Source organism: Strix uralensis, chromosome 11 (genome assembly GCF_047716275.1).
Source record: "Strix uralensis isolate ZFMK-TIS-50842 chromosome 11, bStrUra1, whole genome shotgun sequence".
Lineage (NCBI taxonomy): Eukaryota > Metazoa > Chordata > Aves > Strigiformes > Strigidae > Strix > Strix uralensis.
Window position 1 is genome coordinate 24975963 of NC_133982.1, and position 22425 is coordinate 24998387.

General features: G+C 35.4%; 1 protein-coding gene across 5 annotated transcripts in view; it reads right to left on the reverse strand.

The window, feature by feature from the left end:
• Nucleotides 1–22425, reverse strand: part of NEDD4 (NEDD4 E3 ubiquitin protein ligase) — a 62627-nt gene that overhangs the window by 12209 nt on the left and 27993 nt on the right. For 4 of the 5 annotated variants that reach the window (XM_074880100.1, XM_074880103.1, XM_074880101.1 and 1 more), the window contains 13 exons: nt 13402–13452; nt 10573–10634; nt 8498–8600; nt 7401–7570; nt 6682–6799; nt 6387–6554; nt 5366–5431; nt 4573–4692; nt 3956–4162; nt 2828–2905; nt 2538–2592; nt 2391–2449; nt 1413–1478 (listed from right to left, as the gene is read on the reverse strand). In XM_074880100.1, the coding sequence (XP_074736201.1) occupies nt 1413–1478; nt 2391–2449; nt 2538–2592; nt 2828–2905; nt 3956–4162; nt 4573–4692; nt 5366–5431; nt 6387–6554; nt 6682–6799; nt 7401–7570; nt 8498–8600; nt 10573–10634; nt 13402–13452 (1323 nt within the window). The remainder of the gene's footprint in view (nt 1–1412; nt 1479–2390; nt 2450–2537; nt 2593–2827; nt 2906–3955; nt 4163–4572; nt 4693–5365; nt 5432–6386; nt 6555–6681; nt 6800–7400; nt 7571–8497; nt 8601–10572; nt 10635–13401; nt 13453–22425) is intronic. The other variant, XM_074880102.1, reaches the window with a different exon arrangement.

Below are 22425 nucleotides of genomic sequence, written 5' to 3' on the forward strand. Positions count from 1 at the left end.
AAATGCAGAAATATTTAATAAAATAAATCACTCTGAAGAGCACATTCAGATATGCTTCCTTTTTATTTTCTTATACTCCTTAAATAATCTATCCTAAATGTCCCAAACAACAACAACAACAAAGAATGCTGCATTTAAATGTAATGCTTATTTATATCCAACAACAGCTTGATCTACACTACAAGCAAAAAATAATTACTTGAGGTGGGGGAGCACACTATTTGTCATTTTGCAAGTTGCAAAATATTGTACAATATTATATCTCTAATTTACATGGTGACTGAAATATATAGGTCTTTTTAATCACTTCAGAAAGAAATAAATATCCCTAATTTTTTTTTTTCAAAAATAAATATATTCCTGGTTTTAGTTGCAAACAGACTTTTCAGAAAAAAGTTCAAGCAGTAAAATCAATTCCTGAAACCAAACTTAGCTGATTAAAATAGTATTCAATAATTAAATCACAATAGAAATCAAACCATTACCTTAATTGTCTTTTAGGTATTTGCGAATGCTTAAAAGGCAATAGTAATGTATGTTTTAAAATCTACACCTGCATTTCATTCTTAAATTACTATGACTATATTGTGTGGCCCAGCTGTCTATCACTTCATCAAATTAGGATAATGACATCTGAAGGAATGCCAAGCTTGTTTGACTAAGAACACAAAAAATGAGGTGCATACATAATTGTGTACAATTCACATATCAGCTCACAAATGCATGTTTCAGAAAGGCCAGGAACAGACTTGGTAGACAGAAGTGAACTAGGGGTCTAAACTCAAAGGCTATTGCTATATATATAAAATATCTCCCAAGGATACCAAATGTGATTGCAGTTGTGCAAAGACTCATTGTTATCTGGATATCCCAATGCTATTTACAGTCTTTCATGCTATGTGTTATAAATATATCTGGCACTGCCACTTCAAACTAGAACTTGCAACTGAGATTCATAAACTTCAGATTTTAAGGCTATAACAATTCATTACAGGCATTACCCTGATCAAGGTGACAGTACAGATTTCTATCTGGACAGTCTAAAACCTATTCCGAGAACTTCTATTTTGATATTCTGAGTTCCAGAAACTATTATATGCTAGATCCATGATTTCCAGACTTTTCTGTTGCCAGCCTACTTCCATGTTCACAACTTTTTTAACCTTTTTGAATTTCTACTTTTTCAACTAGATTGCTTGCAGTTTCATCACTGCATAGTCACAAACCCTATTGTTAGATCAAATGCTAATGGCTACCAAGTTGCTGCTTCACAAATATATCCATGATCAGACAGTAATTTACCTTCCCTAAGCACATTACAAAGATCAATTTCCTTTCGCTGTAACTTAAGCTCTCCTTGTCTAGGGGCATAAGTTTCTTAACCTTCTGCTGAATTCCTACTGATTACTAACCTGTTTCTTCAGTTTCTTTCTGAAGAACTCATACTTCCGCTTATAGTCCCTGGAGTAAGGCACAGCCTTTGGAAGGAAAAAAAAAATAAAGTTGCTTGAGATGCTTGAACAATTAATATAAACTAGTCTATATTTGTGAAACAGACAATGCACTTAAGTTCTCAAACAGCAATACATGTTCTACTAAGTATCAGGGGAGACTTTCAGTTTATCAATATACAGATAGGTCAAAACATCTGGAATGAAAGGCACTTCTTTGTTCAGATCATTTGCTCTGATCAGTTCCACAGAATTTATCCTGCACTTTCCTATTAGCTGATGGGACTACGATCACTGACTGGCCCAGAGCAAAGTGATCAAAATGCCTTTGGTTACTTACATAACACATAGTCTTTCCTTGCTGTATCATGAGAGACCTGGCTACAAACACCTCTATTTTCCATGAACAGAGAAGGTTGTTTACATATGTGGGCTATTAATAAACACAGATATCAGCTGAACACTAAAACCCATCTATAATTATAATGTGTACCATCATTGCACTTAGTCCTGGTAATTTTGCACTTCAGATTAAGTATCAAGGTTAGATCATTATTTTTCAGTTGGAAGTTAATTTCATTCCTTTCAAAGCCATTTTGTTGTTATTGGGTTGGGGGTTTTTTTCAAGTTTACTTCATTAATTGAACTAGCTTTATTTGGGCACTGTGGATAAAAAAAAAATAAAGTTTCTTACCCACGTCAAATCCTCCCCCAGTCTATAAGGAAACTTTACTACTCTGGGAACTAATTTTTTCTTTCTGGCATTTAAAGACCATTTCCACAGAAACCTTTCTAAACAGTCTTTAAAAAGAAATAAAAATGTTTTGTTCAAACATCCTGGAAGCTTCATCTTCTAGACTAACTGATAAATGACAAGAGTTTGTTTTGATTCTAATAACATTATTGAAAAATATGTAAAGCTACATAAGGAAAGCTTACTGGTCCAGTTATTGCCACATTCTGCAGTCGAGGATCCTCCCATTGTGTTTTCTTTGTATCTGCAAGACATTTCTTAATTAGTTCCATTGAATTAGATAATGTTCAGAAATAAAATTGAGTGGGGGGAGAACACTACATTGTACATACTGTGGTTTATGAAGAATATTCTTCCATCTGTGTGAGTTCTCTCTTCCCACCCTGGCTGTAAGGAGACACTTTTATTACAAATTTCTAACTGTATAGTTTGCATAGAACTCAACATGATCTGCAGTTGGGGGCATTCCCCCCCCTCCATGTACTCACAGCACTGGAATTCAAAATAGAGTACTTTTTGTATTAAAAAACAGGCTGCATTTTCTCATGTACAAGTTTCAATAGTGCTAATTTAAGTATTTAAATTGTTGTATCTGCAAACAAAGATAAAACAGTTTACTTACTGGTAATGGGCCCAGGTCTACTGGATCTAAGGAAGTCTTTCTCCTTGGATGAGCAGAAATTTTCAGTCTTGGATCTTCCTTTGAAAACAAAACAAGCAGCATGTTAATTTTGTTATTTTGCTTTGCTTTTAATTTTTTCCTCTTTATTAATGATTGTGTAAGGAATACACCTAGTACCAACTAGATAATTGTTGCATATTCTGCAGCCAGGTAGTTCCTTGGGGATTCTCAGTCCTCCAGTAGATTACAATTTTCTTCTAATGATCTATCACTTTATTTATATATACAGACACATATACACACACACACATATATATATAAAAATTCCTCATTCAAATCAGGTTTAATGTAATTGAGTTGAATTAATCTCTTCACATGGCTTCTGGCATACCTTGCACTTTTTGGGTTTGGTGGTCAGGTTTTTTTGTTGTTTGGTTTGCATTTTTTTGGGGTGTAGGGAGAAGGTGTGTGTGTTAAGTAAGTTCTTTCCATAATCCTGAAGAAATGAATATTAATTTTCAATCAGTTTAATGCACTTCTGTTTCTCCTTCACCTGACAGTAACACTGACCTACTCTTTAAATGCTTAAGTCCACCTATTAGCACTGCCTAATGGTGTGCAGTGCCACTCTGTGGAACTGTAGCTGTACAACTCCCTCATCCATATTACAGGTGCACCTGGCCTGCTTTCTTAAGAATTCACAGAAATTTGTGTTGGGCGCTGTACCATGTGATAAATTCAAGGTAATGGATTTCCTGATGAAGGTCAGTTTATAAAACTGAGTTTTCTTAACAGTGCATATGAGCTAGGACAGTTTTACAATTATGACAGAAGTGTCCTTTAGGAGATGCTTTATATCTGTGAAGCAGATTCCTGTATACATCATTATTTTCCTCCTTCCAAGCTAAACCTTCCAGTCCCAACACAGTTTCTAAAATTCATAATGTTCTACTCATGGTAGATATTTTAAATGACTGCATTTTTATTACAGGTTCCTTATTTTTTTATGTTCCAGACATAACACAGCTATCTTGGCACTAAAGAAATCTACAGAAGCTTGCTGAAAGCAGCAAAGCTTTGACTTGAGAGGAACTAGAATTTCAGTCCATGAGAGCAGTTTTCCATTACCCATGTTGTAGTTTTGGTATTGTGGTCAATAAAGAATGGTCTCCCATTGGGTGCATGTCGGACTTCCCAGCCTTTAGGGAGAAATCCTTGCTCCATTTCAGGCTGCTGCTGAGAAGGCTGTTGTGATGAATCACTTGATGTTGCTTGTGGTTGTCTTCCTACAGAAATACTTTGGGCAGCTGAAAACTGACCTGTTTCCATAGTAATCTATAGTAAATGACAAAAAAAAAATCAAATCAAAGCCCTGGAGAGCAACATATTTTTTTCTATTACCTGTATTTTTGACTCATGAAAGCAGTTTCATAAAGCAAGTGTCAGACAGTACACAGATTTGTTTGGTTTAATATCAACAACATTGACTAACAACCACTGATTATGCTACCAAAGTTAAAAGAAGTTTTTCAGGATTCACATTCATCTATCACTCTCCATAAGGCTTCCTTGGTTCATTAATAGTAGAGTCACTTGCCACAAATATTACTGTTTCTAACTCTCCTTGCATTCTCTCAGATTATGCCTTTCGCATGTTCTATTTCAAAGAGGTCTCTAACCTTTACTTCTGTGAGATGTTTAATATGTTAAATGAATTAAAAACATTATTAGAAGACAGACAGTACCTGTACAACTGGCTTTATCCAGGTAGTGGTTCTAGAATTGTGATCTATATAATAGGACCTCCCTTTTTCATCTTGTCGTTCTTCCCAGCCTGGGGGTAATCCAGATGAAGTAGGCAGTAACTAAATATTAGTGATAACAAAAGAAAAACAGTTAGGAAAACTATGAAACTGACTGTGAAGAGGCACTCCTCTGCTAAATTAAAACAACAGAACAAAACTATAACCCAAAAGATTCACAATTTTCACAAACTGGATAAAATAGAAAAGCAGTATTTAAGTCCTTACTGAATAATATGAAGTGACAGAATTTTTGGTTTTGTTTTTAGTTTGTTTGTTGGCTTTTTTTTAAATTCAAGTTCCTTATCTAAAAGGATTCATTTATATACTTGGCTCAGGCATGGCTGATCCAGCCTGGTACTTCTGGCTATAACCTCATAGTCTGCAGTGTCATCATGAAAACATAATGTAAGGATGGTAGTACAGCTTTTAATTATAAAGCAAACAGTTTGAAAAACAAAGCTCTTCATGGGAGGACCACTTCCTTCTGCAGACTCTATCCATGCATTAAGCTAATGTTAAACCAAAACCACAAAGGTGGGACATGAAAGCTTTACAACTGAACTCCCATCTGGCTAAACTCATAACTGCAATTTTGTCTGGACAGCTGCCAGAAGCAGAAGGCCAAATCTCAATTGAAAATATCAGCACATAACACATAGTTAGAAGTTTTACATTAAGAAAATACTTCAGCTTCTCTGCTACACAAGCCTGTGGTTTTTGGAAAGTGACATACCACTGGATGTGCAGGCTGCTCTTCAACTCTGTATGTTTGCAGACTACCTCTTCTGCTGGAATGGTTCTTGAAGTAGTGAAGAAGAATGACATATTAGCTATTATTGCAGCTTTAAGGATGGCAGCAGTCAACAACGGTTATCACACTTCAAACTATTACAGTTTTCATCCTGAACAAAGTGTCTTGTTTGTTTTGAAACATCAATTTAATGTAATATTTTTGAAACTCCTGTTTTAACACTGCTAGAAACATTAAGTTCACAGTGTCTATTATAACCTTAAAACAGAACAATACAGAGGCTTGTGAAAGTTCTGAAAACCCTAACAACAGATGTTTTAGCACTTAAAACACTGGAGTTAACTGCAACCAGTTACACTACAATTGAATTTACAGTATAGAACTTACTCCATTATCTTGTCAGTAGACTAAAGCCTGTGATATATTAGAGCTAACCAACTTTTCAAAGAGTAGATCAAGTTAATAATGACAAGATATGAGAATCTGAGACATCCAGTTTGAGAAGAGTAATTCAATCTCTGGACTTTGCATAAGTATCCACCTTCCTGCCTAGAGCCATATTTAGATCTCATCTGCTACAATTAAGCAACTGTATTCCATCTTGCTCCAGGATTTCCCCAATTATTTCAAGGATTTTTTCACTACCTATGTGCCCTCATTGAACACTTAAAAGAAAAAGCATGATTAAGTTTTTAAATTTTGGGGGGTGGGTGATGGAGGTGAAGGGAGGCAAGACTGTCATTCTATCTGGCTCTTACAAATTATTTGAACATCTGCCTGTTCCTTTCCTTAGGCCACCCAAGCAAGCTGAAATAACAGTTTTCTTGCTATCCACAGGATTCTGAATAGCAGAGATCAAGTAAAGTCTTGTTACTCTCACTTTGCTGTTTCCTGCAACACTAGTGATGCCTTTGTACAAACTTGAAAAAACACAGTCAATTCCTAAATGTAAGTTTGTGCAAAATATTACAGATATTTCAGAACAATGAGAAAAATAATTTACAGTGTAGGCTGCTGACTGGCCAGTAGCTGAACTTCCAGAGGTAGTAAGTCTGCTATTCAGTTCTTCTGCAAGATGGGTCTGTATATCACAATTACTCTGTGAAGGAGGTATTTGAAGGTTCTGATTGCTATACATTGTTGCCTCATCTTCAGTTATAATTTCCCAGCTCTTTAAAAAGAAAATAAAGAAAAAACATTTTAGAAAAGTAGTTCCAAGTTACAAATAGTTAAGACAAGCTTTTTGACTAGATTGAAATGCAAGTAACTTTTTAGAAACATTTAGAGATTGTTTTTACCTCAGGGGAATCTCTGTTGTCTAGATTTTCCGTATCCTCTGATATCTGTCGCCGATGAGTGAACACATGCTGGGCCTCCAATTGCACACTACCAATATCTGCAACAGCTACGTTGTCCCTGTTGGGGATGGTGGGGCAGGTGGGGGAAAGTCAGCATACAGTAGCCATATGTTATCTTTCAACAGTAAGTTAGGCTAACAGCAAAAACATACATTAATAGTCATTTTGGTAGAAGAAAAAGAAACAGTCATGAGCTATAAAAATTAAACTGTTTAAAAATAATAAGCATTCATGTTAACATGAAGTGTAAATTAAACTGAAGAACCAGATAGCATTCCAGGTATTGCTTTTATAACTCACATGCTAAGGAAAAAGAAGAAACTGAAAAAAGCAAGGTAAATAATTTAATCCAGTCCCTGCTGGGAAGGAGGAATCTGGCTTAGGAGCTGGAAAATATTTTCCTTTCCATTACTATAGTTATTATCTCTTACAATTGCAACTAGTTCCTATTTGAATGCATACTTCCAGAGAACAGGAAGAGCACTATGCAGTTTAAATGACCACTAGCCAGTGACCATTACACATGGGCTTGAAGATTAAGCTATGGACAGCTCTCTACTAATTCTCAAGCTGTTCACTTTCTACTTCTCCTTGCTTTCGATGTAACTAGACTGAACTAGTTACACTAGACACTTGAATTTTCAGGCCAAAAGACATACTGAGCAGTTGGTCTTTTCCACTGTGTTCTTCTGAATTCATGATTGACATAGTAGGTCCTGCCGAGGATGTCTTGCCTTTCTTCCCAGCCTGAAGGCAGTGGAGGAGATTCCTGCTGCTGCTGTTGTGGCTGGCTAGCAGCATCTGGTTGGTCCAATATAATCCACCCAGGCTAAGAGATATAATATTAACTATCTTTAATACTGATTGTATTAAATACAATACAATAATATTGTGATAATACAATAACAACTGCTGATGTTGAATAAGTATTTCAATTTGTTAAGCCACCCCCCTTTTAACGTGCAGTTCCACTACATCTTAAGCCAGTAAGATTGGCTCTGGGTTTTATTGTATTTCTCAAGAAATGATAGGACAAATTATGCATGCAGAAATCTTATTTTTAACTCATGTTCCTTAAAAGATATTTATTAGCATCAAAAGTTTTTTATTCCAGGAAAATAAACAGCATTTACAGATTTTTAAAAGTAAATAAATTTCATTTCATACATATGCTGCAAATGTACTAGCCAGATAAGCATATCATTTTGTAACAAAAGTTTAATCACAGCAAAGGCAGTAATGCTGATAAGAGTTGTTTAAGTCTTCAAAAGAAATCCATTGATCTAAATTGGATGTGCTTACAAAAGATTACAAATGTAAAGCAGTTAAGATTAAAGTATCCCTATAAATTGGAGAGACTTGAAATTATAAGACCAGCAAGATGTCAGCATCTGGCTAGCTGGGGTCAAACAACGTTGGACAGCAGTAAAAGTACTGGGCAATGATACTGCCATTAATTCTAAACCAAGAAAAGTTACATAGACATATGGCAAGTCAGTACCAGAACAACACCAAAAGCCTGAAGTAGGTTTTATTTTTCAGATATACTGACAAAAGTCACTCCTTTAGTTCTAAAAACTGCTCCAAAATTTTTACAGACTTACAACTTATGTAAGATAAGTGGTTGCTTGTATAACTGGTTTGTTTCTAAAACTCTATTTATAGCTTAACGATTCCTAACCATTTTTACTGTAACTACCCCTAATAACTGAAGACATTTGCTAGGGTTTTCACCAATAAATACATCTTTTCTCACCTCTAATTCTTCAGCCTGTTCAGTGGTTTCTTCTTCAGACCCATTGCTTTTAGGTAAGTAAGTCATTTTTAATCTGAGGTGGCCTTTAACTCTTGATTTATGGCTGTAGAAGAGAAAACAAAATGTTCTCATTGTTCACTTGTGAAATTGTTACCTGGAAATTAAATAGCTGAAAAAGCACAGCTAGAGGATTGTTCTTAAGGTTCTCAACACAAACTTGGCTTTTTACAGTTTAAGTTAATGAAGTTCTCTAATGGTATTGAGTTTAGACTTCTGAATATACCTTGACATTATGCATCACAACTGGAAACCCTTCTTTCCAACTTACTCTTCTGAAAACTTCCCTGGTATCCAGTGCATTACAAAGAACAAGAAAATAAGAATAATGACAATTTAATTCATATAATTATAATAATTTAACTGTGTGCAGACAATCTGTCAAGCATTATCTCAACCTACAGGAACTCCTTTTCCTAAAACTTTAAGTTACAGCTCATTTACTCAGCATCAGCTTCTCTGTATTTAGCTTAATGCATCATTAGAAGCCTGCAATAGGATTTCCCCATGTTGACTTTATATAACATTTTTACCTGGTAAAGAAATCTGCCAAATTACCTCATCTGTTTGACTATTGCATAAGAAAATAAGAGTCCTGAAAATATCACTAGTGAGTCAGCTGGATACCTGTACATCATCTCATTAAAATAAAAAAAACCCAAACACACACACCCCCACCTCCCACCACTAAGGTCTAATGCTTTTGTTTGTTTTTTTTTTTTTTTGCCATGCAGAAAAAGTGAATTAGATTTTTTGATATCCAGAAAAATATTTCATGTTGGATTATAAACATGTTCATTCAGATCATACTTTGGTTTCAAAAAAAAGCCCACATCCTTTTGAAAGGGGAAGTAACGTACTATCTTAGTTTACAATACAACAGTTAAGGTAATTAATCTCAGGGTATTACCATGTTAACAATTCTTACTCTGCTTGAGCTATTGGGAAAGTAGTAACCTTATTATTAATATTCCCGTCTGAGTAAATGCAAATATGAGCAACACTGAAGAACATGCATTAACAATACTAAAGCATCTAAGAGTTACGGTAAGATTTCAAGGCAGAAGAATGCCTGAACCTGTGGCAGTATCTCTTACTACAATGCATTGCCAAATTCATGTGGTAGTCACTAGAAGAGGTCAGATCCTTGACTAACAAACAACAATTGAAGTCCATTTGTGTAGAGACAATAAATATTATTCTTCATTCATTTACAGGATGGGAAATGTTAAATTCAGAAAAATAGGAGAACAAAATGAAACTTACAGTCACTAACTCTTAAAACCACTGATCTGTTAAAAATCAAGAAGTGTAAAATACTTTTATAAAATACTTCTGCTACCAGCGTGGCCAAGAAAGATCTATAGAGCCCACATGTTCTGATGTTATTTCTAAACTGGAACCTATTATCTGACAAATGCTGACATGCATTTTATGTATTATTTCTAATAAAAGTTGCTGAAAAGTGCTCAGATTTAGGTTAAGAATCTACATTTTAAAAACAAGCATGAAAAGTGTAACACTAATATCAGTGTCAAAGTGTAATCTATAATTTAAAAAAAGTCCTTGGTTTCTTAACACAGGCCTTCCTAAATGTTAAGCAGCTTATCAGTGTAAGGTTTTTTTATGTTTATAACTATGGTCCCATGAAACTGCTTACTTGAAACAGGCAAACAAAATATAGGAAAGCAGGAAACAATTTCAAGTTAAAAAGCGATAAATGAGTTATGGCATAACATTGGTCACTGATTTCACTGTTCAGCAAAACAGTAAATTGTTCTGATGAAGTTATAATGCAAATTATATCATGGCCTGAAGAAGAATGGTTTATTCTTAACAAATAATTTATAAGTATTTAAACAAATGCTGACTTCTTAGTAGAACCACAAATACATTACTCCACTGATGCTCAGATTTCTTTGATAAAAAATTTAGACAGTATTTACATATGTAGAAGTAATTACATAACAGCATTGTTTAGATACAAAAGCTAGAATTTTTATGTGGCATTTACTAACCTTCTGGGATGAAGAACAAAATCCTTAAATGTATATGGTCTCTCCATACTTGGATTTTCTGTCTGGAATAAGAAAAGTTTTTTCAACAAAAATCTGTATCAAACACTAAGCAAAATTATCAGAAATTTACAATTAGTTTCTTTAAAGGCCTTATAACATTTTAAGATTTAAATTATAGGTTTAGGTACAGTAATAGCAATACCAGCTTTAATCTTAGTAGTAAGACTAATTCCCCAGTTCAAGAAAAAAATTACCTTTCAGTGTATACAGTTTCTAAAGTGCAGAAAAAAAAACTTATTTAGCTTGAAATCAAGAAACAGATTCTCAATTCTCACATTTAAAAGATCTACCATAACTCTTTTTCCCCTTGGTCAGTATTTTTCAAATATCTTTTACATAGAACACACATAAAAAGCCATTTCTAGCTTTATGACTTGAGGATTAAAAGAAAAAAAAAAATCACAGAAGAATCCATTCTAAGAATATCTCTGTTCTGATTCACAAAAGTGAAGTTGCTCAACAGAAAGAAGCACAGAGGTAACCAGACATAATTTTATAAATATACATCCCAGGTACAGGTAGAGAAATATACATGAAGGATCATTAAAGAAAAACAAAGATATTTATTTTTCTGATCAACATAAATATTTATAATCCATCTGAAGTTCTGCAATTCTTACAAAAACATTTGATTTTTTACTAATACTGTATGTTTAGGAACATTTGTAAATCTCTAAGTTTGGTGGTTTTTTTTCCTCCCCTAGCCATCTGTAAATTCTGGGGAGTAACTCCAGGCTCTTGTTAATGAATACATTTTAACTGTTTCAAGAAGTACTGTATAAGATGAGGAAAAACTTGCAACTGATATATTTGTAGGCCTTTTAATTAAGCACAATGGTACATGATGCAATCCTCAAAGGCTGAACTAACTCCATAACAGTATTTTCAAGAAATATCTAATCTGTGTCAACATTTGATTGGAAAGAAACAAAAAACAACTCCATAATCTAAAGGTTAGACACAATTAAGTTAGAGATTTTAGAATTTTACTTGCAACTGTTGAGCTTTCTTGTGAAAAAGTCCTAAGATTAAGCTGACTAGATTTTACTGAATGTGGTAACTATTACACCAAATCCCAGAAAGAGAAGTGTTCCCTTGTATTTCAGACATCTCAGTGTAAGCTCTTATTAATACAATTTAGAAATACTACACTCAAGTTGAAGTGTTCCACCTTCACTGAATTAAAATGCAGATCTTCTATCCTATGATGATATGTGTGTTACAATGGTGTTATCTGGAAGATCAGGTTCTATACTTATAAAATTAATTGTCTTTCAACTATGGTAAATACCTCTTTGAAATTAAAATGAAATTAAGCTTAGGGTTTGGTTTTGTGGGGTTTTGGGTTTTCCCCCCCTCCCCAACATTATTTCTGCCAACACACACACTGTGGAAATACATCACAGAGAAAAAGCAAGAGATTATCTTCTTAATCTAAATTTTATAATTATTTGTCTGACTTTCCAAAAACAGCAGTTGCCTCATATTCAATGCTAGATTACACTTCGATTAATACATTTTGGTTTTGGAAAGAGCAAATTTTTATCTGCCAACTGGCTTACCTTGCAGATGATTTGCCCTTTTAACATGTCCCTGATTACCAGCTCTTTTTAGTTTTGAACAGTCTGCATTTGCATAGTATCAAGAAAAATCAAAACTGCATGTAATAAAGAATTTATAAATTCATTTTATTTATCCAATATGTATTTACTTATGTAAATGAGAGACTTTCAAAAAATCCACCTATATTTGGGGCAATAATGTACAATGGATATAGATGGTAAGACGAAGTAATTGAGAACAAGGAACCAGGAAGCAGAAACAAAGAGGAGACAGGGAAAAGTTGATGTCTGAGGAAGGTAAGAAAATAGTCATGAAAATAGTCAAGTGAGGCTCTGTAACTCAAAAAAGAAAGGAAATGCACCAGTATCTCCAAAAGACTCCAGATATTGCTGTCCAGCTTATTAGTGGGAAGTGAAAACAGTCTTCTCCAGAGGGGCGTTGCAGCCAGCCTTTCCAACCCACCTGACTGAGGGAGAGGAGTTAGTGTGATCTTGATCCCAGTTATAGGTGGGAAACGGGACATGTCTGTAACTACTCCTGACACGGTTCTCATCAGAATGAAGGAAGAACTGCTATTAGAGAGGTTTGCCACAGTTGTTATCCTGTCTACCTATCCTATCAGTTGCTGATAAATCTGTTAGTATTTGCTAATGTTTTGAGACCTCAAAAGAAAATGAAAAGGCTTACTTATTTCACGTTCTTGCTGATATTTCTTTAAAACGATGTGCTTTGCACAAGGAATACAAAATCTAAAAACCAAAAAAGTACAAAGCAGCACTAGCTCTATTTCCCACTTACCCTCTTCTGTATCTGTTTATGGGAATAAGGAATAGTAGAAGTAAAGTTGTAGACTTTAACAAAAATATTTCAAGAAATGTGACAATAATTACAATTTCTTCTTGTCTTTAACCCTGTTTCAAACCTTGCATTTTTATTCTTGAAAAAGCTAAAAGGACTCAACTCTCACAGCAGCAGAAAGCAATATCTAAACACAAGGTAACCTACTTAAAATAAATATCAGCACTTAAAAATCCTCTAGCAAATCCACAAAACAAAACAAAAACAAAAAAACCTAGAGAGCAGGAGAATTTAATCACATATTATCAGTATAGTTAGCTTCCTTAAATGACTAATACAGTTGCATACAGAATAATCTTTTCCCTTTCACAGTCTTAAAACAAAAACAAACAAACAAAAAATACAAACCGGTAACTGATAAAGAGGAATATCCACTTGCCCAAGAAAATCATCTCGAGTCTACAGAAAATAAAAAACAAATAAAAAAACACAGAAAGTTTAAAGTTGCAAAGTGATTTAAAAACATTGTTCCAAAGCCCTGATAGCATAGTAATGCTTTTTAAGAACTTAAATTATAAACAATAAAACTTGTTCTGTACAGAACGAGTTCTGATTGACCCAACATTCAGAGCCTTGGACAGCTCTGCCTTCCTCAAAATAAATGAAGTTTGAGGGAGCTGGGGGGGGTGATTTGGTTTTTAAATCATATAGACTAATGCTAATCAAACAGAAGAGAGTTCTTCAGCATCAGGGCTAAGACTGTCAGCATTTCCAGTAGAAACATCATCCTAAAGGGCAAAGAGTAAAGACACTTTTCCCTTGGCTGTTTCAGTAGAATAATTGTCTGGGTATACATGTTTAAGCAGCTAAACATTTATCACAAATTAACACAGAACTAAAGACCTTCCTCCTAGGAACGCCTACAATTTCTATAAACCTAGACAGCTGTTTAAAACAGGAATAAATATTTTTTTCTTTTCAAAGTAATACAGCTACTATCAAAAATAAGATGAAGCAAAGTAAGTTTCATGTGTGATAAATGCTTCGGAAGTTCCAGCAATTCCAGTGGTCCCAAGCCTGGCAGCAGGAGCTTCAAGTTTGGCATCTCCCCTACCCCTGCCTGACATTCCCGTTGATATATGAACATGTGTTAAAATTCATTATAACTATGAAAAAATACCATTTGCCTACAGTCATCGTGGAGTTTAGTTTTATCAACTATAATCTATAAGATTCTGCCCTGACTTGCATGTCTGGACCGTCCAACTACAACCAGACTACGAATGCAGCAACTTTGCAGCCCAATCCCATCCAGCCTATGCTGTAGTACCAGGGGAGGGACTGACAACACATGGTATCATTATATAGTTTGCTTTTGATCACCAATTTTTGGCTGCCAAAAGAAATTAAGATTTTAGTAATTTACGTAGGTAATTTCAGTGTTTGCCAATAGTCACAGCCAACAGTCAAAGCACCTTACTTGACTTCTTACTGGAGCATATGCTGAGTTGTTTCAAATTCATTTGCGATTTGAAAGCCTTTGCGAACCTCCACAAAAGCAGGAAAATGTATTATATGGGTCATTTAACATGAAGATTTTAGCACACTGCCTGCATACTAAAATCGAGAGAGCATGAAATTTTTAAAAGGTATGTATAAGCCTATGGCATTTTTCAAAAATCTACACTATAACAAGACCACACTTTTTTGCACAGACAGGGTAAGGAAAGTCTTAACACTGTAGTCTGTGCAGCCTCTGGATTTCTAGTCTTCCTGATTTTTCCAGCTAACAAAAGATTTGGTGCCTATTCTTTCCTAAATCTGTTGGTGTACCACAAGCTTTTATTCAAACTCATCACCCAAGGATTTTGGTGGCCTTCATCCATAAAACGTTCCCCTATGAGGCTCCACATCTCACTTACATCTATTCCCTTCACCTCAGAGCAAAGCCGTGTGTTTCACCTTTCTTCTAGCACGACCGTATTTTTGATTTTCAGTGCCAATGTTTTACAGTATTAAGATTCCAGTCCAATTCTACTCATTTTTTTGTACCATTGACAGCATTCTTCATTCAAACAGCTCTGGCACTAAAGGCTACAGGTATTTCTTGAAGCAGTTCTTTTTCCCTTAATAATTCCAGTACCTTTTTTCTTTAGGTCTGTTGTCCTGTTTGTCCATTTCATCTTTCAATTATACATGTACATGGAGAACCAGAGCCTCACATTTGTATAAGCTCTAATTTTTATACCTCCAAAAAAGCACAGCTAGACTGCAGAGCTTGTCATAGATGATAACATGCTAGAAATCTAGAGATATATAATTAAATTGAATTTGTGGTTTGTATGTGTTATATTCAGATTGGAAGGGGAGGATGGAAATAAAAACAAAACACCCATACTTCTCCTTCACAAACTCATTTGAGATAGAAAGCTACAACAGGTTTTCATACCTGAAGAGTCTGAAGCTTCTCTGAACTACTGAATGAAAACTTTCTGCATTATTATAGACCACAAGCTTCTGGAAAAATCTAACTATCATTTTTGCCTATGAGGTTCTTTTTAAAATGGCACAGCACATACCTTAGACATGTTAAAAGGCTTAGTATTTGTAAAGTTCTTGGCAATCCTCAAATGGAACATGCCTTTCAAATAATTTACTGGAATGTGGGACAAAAGTCTGCTGTATTTTAGAAAACCTCAGAACTTTGTGTTTGTTACCAGCATTATTTTAGTACAGGCTCCTGTTATTCACTTTATTATTCTGCTGTCTTTCCTGCTATTTTTAGCAGAGCTAGCCTTGATAACCAACCTTTAACAGTACTTTCTCCTCCAGCTAAAGAGTAAAATCCTCCAGTGGAGATTTTTGTTGACCTCCAAACAACTAATACGTAGATCAGATAGCAGGAATGCTCTTTAGCAATGTGCCTCACTATGACAAGCTGACTAACTGCCTTCAAAGAAGTGCCAAAGACACTTTGAAACAGACATCACAAACATTAACAATTAAATGCCAATGGAGTTGAAACTGTTTGGATCTCTGTTTCATGAGAGCACGCATCCAGTTTTTTCAAGGCAGACAAGTGGGTCAGTTGTTCTTGTTAACTTTTAATTTCTTAACAGCCAGAGAACTCAAAGTGCTGCTTGCCAAACCGTAAGTGCATAAACCTCAATTAATGATACAGTACTAACAAAGAGGCCTTTTGTTTTACTGATTCATTGGTTTAGTCTATAGAAAGTTATTAAAAACATGTGAGGACAGACAGCTGCCGTATACAATACATTCAAAGAACTCTATTGCAATGCCAAAGTGAGTGCTCAAAGAGGAAAAGCACTGAAAGAATGTAATCCAGTCCAAAACTCATTTTCATCTGTTTTATGATTATACAGTTAATAAGCCTTAACAGTTAAGATTGGGGATTTTCTTCTGCAATTCCCATCAGAAACTGGCTAGAAATAGATTTTAAACAGACATGCTTATCTGAGTCACACACTTAAGAGCGGTACTGAGAACATTACCTGTAATTTATCAGGTTTGAAGACAGTTAACTGAATTTAATGCCCTTCTTAATTGCTGGATTCACCATATTGCCTTTTGAAGCAGCTCTTTTATAAGACCAGGGTGTTGAAATAACAGACATTTTCTCTACTAGCTTTTGTAACTAATTTTTGTTGGTGTACTATCCCAGGAATTAGAAGATAAGTATAGTCAGAAAAAGACTGGAAATAAACACACAGCTAGTTGTGCATAAGTCGGTCTTCACACAGAAATCCACAGCTGTATGGCAAAACGAGAAGCATACAGCTTTTATTGGAGGGAATATAAAGTATCAATTCAAATTGAAAAAACAAACAGTGATACTATCGCTGCTTAAGAAAACAGGAGCTCAACAGATCCCTTATGAAACCAACATTCTTCTTGCTTAAACACCCAAACATCGACATTAGTTACAAGCTTGATGAGAATAAAAAAAAACAACCAACCTTTCCTGAGCTACACTAGCAACTTAAAGTATTTTTCTTTTCATGCTGTGCTAGGTATATTATTTGGTTCTCTTGAACTCTAAATCAAGAAAAGTGAGCTCTTTCTCTTCCATAAAATGCTGCCAGCATATGCTATTCATCACAGGAAAATAACAGTTTCAAACCAACAAAATTCAATTATCATGTGAAGATGTTATGAATTTCATGGATTCTAAAAGTAAAGTTTTCTCTACCATGCAAAGCAATAAATACTTAGTTGCATGGAATTCATTACAGTCACAGTCTCCTGCATTTTTAAGGGAGAGAGATACATTGTGAGGAGATTTTTTTTTTTGTGTGACATGTAGGCATTTCTTTTTAGTTGGCATCTATGATCAACTGTCTGTGATACTGAAATATAAGAACCTATCAGCATTTTCAAAATAGAGAAAATATGCACTGTTAGATCAATGGTTATTATGCAACATATGTTTCTGCAGGACCTTCAGCCCTGCTGGCTGCTTCAACAGCAAGGTGTCAGCATAACATGCCTCAGCAGTTTTACCATCTGTTTAACAGACAGCATTTAGAAATGACACCTAAGTTATTTTCACTAATTCTCCCTCACTTCCACAGGTACTTGCAGAGAACTGCTTCTCTAAAAAGACCAGAGCAAAAGTGTTGTCTTGTTTCTCCATTTATAGCTTACACTTTTTATATAGAACCAGAATCTTATAGATAGCTTCCTTAAAAGTTATTTAGTCTACAGTGATTTTGTAATAACATTCATATATTTCTTTACTCAAGGTTTGCTACTTTGAGAACTTCAGCTTAAAAGTTCATTAACAAAGCAATTTAAGAAAGCTTTTTTTTTTTTGCATATGAGAACTCATTTTCACATTGGTCACAGGAATACAAGAAGTCATCTAATTTAACTGAAGCATACCTAAGCACAACATAAACAGAGAACTAGTCAAAAGTTAGTAACATGTACATTTTATTCCTCAGGAATCTGAGTTCCTTTGGGTTTATGGACAAATGTGCCAAATAAGCTACTATATAAAAAGCAGGAGTATTATATTTTATGAAAAGTCAGGAGCCAATCCAGATTTGGCCTCCTGTGTTACACCAGCCAACATCAAAAAAATTCAGAAAACACTACCAAATATTGAATTTGGTACTATTTCGACAAGTCACTCCTGACATCGCGACAGTTAACTTCATAACAGTATAAAAATATAAGACTTTTACATCTATTTGTGGAAGGTTTTGTGCCAAATCTTAAGACTTCAAATAAAGTTTGAAAAACAAACTCTTGTGGTAACAATTCTAGGTGCACTTTTGCCTTCACCAATTAACACTGTAAAGCTTAAAACACTCAAAAAATTTAAAACCCTATCAAACATTAAACTGCACATGTAATTTGCTCCCTGAAATGAGCAACAGATATACTAGATATGACAGATGTTAACCACACTGGCTAATTAATACACTGGGCAGGAGGACCCAAAACAATCAACTTTTTGTTATTCAGCACAAGAGGAAACAGATTTTTTTTTTTTAAAAAAAAAAAAAAATCAAACTATTTGCCTCCAAAAGGCAGATAGGCAATTGGAGCATCTCTGCATCCTAGTCTCACTCCTGGAAAGTTCATTAGGTCCAGTACAGTGCCATACAGAAGCACAAAATCAGGTTGAGCTCAGAAGCTGCTTTTTCCAGCCCTAAATATAATCTTGAACAATCAGCCCAGGCTGTACAAGTAACTGATGCCTTCTAAGAAATTTCTGTGAACAGAGACCTACAGCAGGGCTGGATGCAGGCTGAATGGCCTCAGCCCACTCCAAAGTTAGTCCAGCAGTTTTCAAAAGCATACAGTCTACTGTTCTCAGCTACTGCTGATCCAAATTCAACATGAAGTCAGGAAGTCCCCATGCCTTTGCATGAGTGCAGAGCTAGCAGCCGCTGCCATCCACACTGCAGTTTTCCATGCTCTTCTGCACTCCGCATTAGTCCTCAGCATTAGTCCTCAGCCACCGATGATCTGAATGAGAGCTCCAAGCCCTACCTATTAACCCCTCCCTAAAACTACTGCTGCCAGTCCTAAATGTAGGCAGATGACCTAGCTATAGCAGAACTTAATGGTTTGTCTTAAGCTGTGCTATGCTGAAGTTATAAATCCTATCTGTCCAAAACCAGTCTGCATGAACTCACCTTAGATGCCTCAACCTCTATGACACAAGGCAACTACAACACAAATAATCCACCCACAATTACTTTTACAACAAAAGCAGTATTACAATTCATTTCAGATAAGCTCAACATTTCTTAAAGCTACATTACACTTCCCACATTAGACATGGATTTCATTGGCCTATTATTTGCCAGATGTTAACCACTTCAGATTTAATCTTTGTAATCTGAATATTTGTCCCAAATCAAACTTACCAGAAAGAATCATTACTACAACAACTGGCTAAGGTAGAAACTCTATTAAAAAATAAGTAACATTCACAATAAGCTCTGGAAACCTTTTTATTCAAAAAGCCCTTGTGCTTTCACATTACTGAACAAGGCCTTCTCCCTTATGCTAGGAAAATCACAGATAGCCAGAGAAATCATCTAGGTCTAAAAGAATCCAGTTCTATGTTTCTTCCCACATTCCTTACTGAGTAGCCAAGTGTCCCATTTGCATTTTAATATGCCCTAACTTCAATGACTCCAATTCAAGTTTGTATGTAATTTCAGCCAGGAACTTGCTGATGTCCTTCTGAAATTCTGTTTGCTTATGTTACAGTTGATACAGCTGAGAGCAGCCCAAGGTCTCAAACAATAATTGCATCTATCCGTAGACTTTTCAGTTTACCGTAAACTGCCACGAAAAAAAAAAAGTTATGTACTCTCTTGAAACAGAGGTGATTGTAGATCCATAAACTAACACTGAAAGGAGCTACAAATATTCTGCTGGCTGCATTCCCAAATCAGCATGTTCTGTTTGTCATAGGGAGTGAGGAAAAAAGTTCACTTGAAACAGAGACACTTAACAGAAATGCAGGGCAGTCCCCTTCAGACAAGGGCAGAAGTCAGTCATAAGCAAATGACTCGCCTGAAAAGGCCAGTCAGTTTTGCTTGCTTGTTCAATCTGTGAAATTCATCTGCTTCTGGAAGATGAGAAAACACGTGTTGGAACACAAAAGAACACTCTCAGCCCAGGGTGAAGGGAGAACTTGAAAGAGCATTTCCACCATTTAATCCTAGGTGGCTGCAAGGGCTGCGCAGACACCAAAGAGCCTAGTAGTCAGATTAACGCTCTGTGTAGCCTTGTGTCCTTTCCCTAGTAATGGCCAAGAGCAGATGCTTAAGGAAATAATAAAAGCAGCAGTTAAGAATAGTACTTCCTCTGATACATCCCCCAGTTTTTAAATGAGTAAGTGGTCATGGACTTTTTCATCCTGACTTTAAAATACATATTGAGAATGTAATACTTTGATGAATCTTTCTTCAACTTACCCAACCTCATCTTGAAATCCATTTCTACTTTTGGTATGCACAACTCCTTGCAACAGTGAGCTCAGCAACACATAAGAGAACATATTTGTTTTGTAAGAGTAGATTAAGTTCACCTCCCTTGAACTATAGTTTTATAAAACTCCCTTTATGCCACTTTTTTTTTTTCCCCCCAAAGCTGAAAAGCCCTTGGTCTACTTAGTGTCTCCTCACATAAAACTTACCCCAATCTTGTGACCTTTCTTGCTCTTTTTCTAGTTTTGTTATACATGCTTCCTGAAAAAGGATGACTAGAAATATGCATGCCATGCACATATGTGGATTTGTGCAACTCCATAACAGTGTTTTAAATTTTGTCAGTTTGTTCGTTTTATAATAAATCCTAACCTTCTCTTTGCCTTTCAACTGTCAACAAGATTTGAGCTGACATTTTCAGAGAGTCACCATGACATAAACTATTTCCTGACCAGTATGGTAGACCATTACCACGCATGCATCATTAGCTGTTTTTCCTCTGTGTGCAGTACTTGGCATTTATCAACACTGATTTTCAAAGTGTCCATTCTACTGTCTAGTCACTATCATGAGATTTTCTGCAACTTCTGAGGTGACAATTTAATTCTCACTTTTGCTTCTTATCTTTTAATTAGTTGTCATCAATGAGGAAGCTTTTTTTTTTTGCACTTATATATTGAGAGCATTTTTCAGAACTTCTGCTCAGGGTTCTTGTCAAATATTTTGAAAAGCTCAGTGTCCTGCATTAACCAGCTCACCCATCTTTGTATGTCATTGCTTAGTTTGATTTACATAACAAAACTTTTTATGAAAGTACTGCTCAGTCTCCCTCCTTGTAAACACAAAGTATGTCGTATGTCTACTAATTCTATGTACTCTTTCTTCCAGACTAGCCTGTTGCAGTAGCCTGTAGGTCCCCTTTTGGTCATTTTATGCTACTTACCATCTTCCTTCAGTAAGGGAATCTAATAGATTAAAAATATAATTCATTATAGTTAGTATTTCAACAATTTTATAGCTGAGCTTCTTGGCTATTTTGGGGAGAATAGCTGTAGGTACTATTAGTTTTGTTAAGGGCTTCTGTCTTATGCTATAATGCTTACAAAGACTATGATTTCTACATCACCACAACATTTTCCAATAAATGTTTTTAACCCGAAGTGTTGACCTAGTTTCTCACAGAAAGCAAAGAGGATGTACCATTCAAAACAAGAATTATGGCAATGATCGTAGTATTGTATCTGAAAGCCTGCAAGTTATTTGGCTTGTCAGGAGTAAAGGGAAGAGTATTTCTATCTTGCCTTGAGAACAAGTTTTACTTCAAGACATTCTCAGATGTATACTAAGCCTTAAAAGACAGAATAACTATAGCTTGTGGCTATGTTAAAGCAGCCACACCATCAATGCTTCCTACTCTCTCATGGTAGATTAAAAGGACATGAATCAACCTGAAGGCTGGATAATTAAATATTTATATAAGGTGTTTCAGGAGCCCTGCTCTGCATCATTTCACAGTTTTAGTTCCCCCTTTCATTGGCATGATAAACACACCCAAACTCAGTTCAGCTGTAGACTATAAACAGAATGAGGTTAATCATAATTTGTGCAGAGCACGACCAGATAAAACTCCTCCTTAATGTGTACGTGTAGTGCTTGCTTATGACTACAAAGTGCTAGAGCTCCGATATACAGGATTATTCAAGTATTCTGCTGCAGCCCAGACACTGTTGCTTACAGCATGATCCTATTTTGAAAGTTACACACAGTTCACTGTTGCCAAATACAGCTTGCAAAAGTGACAAAGAAACTTTTAGGGATGGAGATGATACCAAATAATATTAATTCATTGCTGCCTTTGCTAATGCTTCCTCGTAGCAACCCTTCACAGCTAGTCTTGGCTGCAAGGGTTATCACATCCTTTGTGTGTAAACTTTTTCCCCCTGAAAAAGATTGC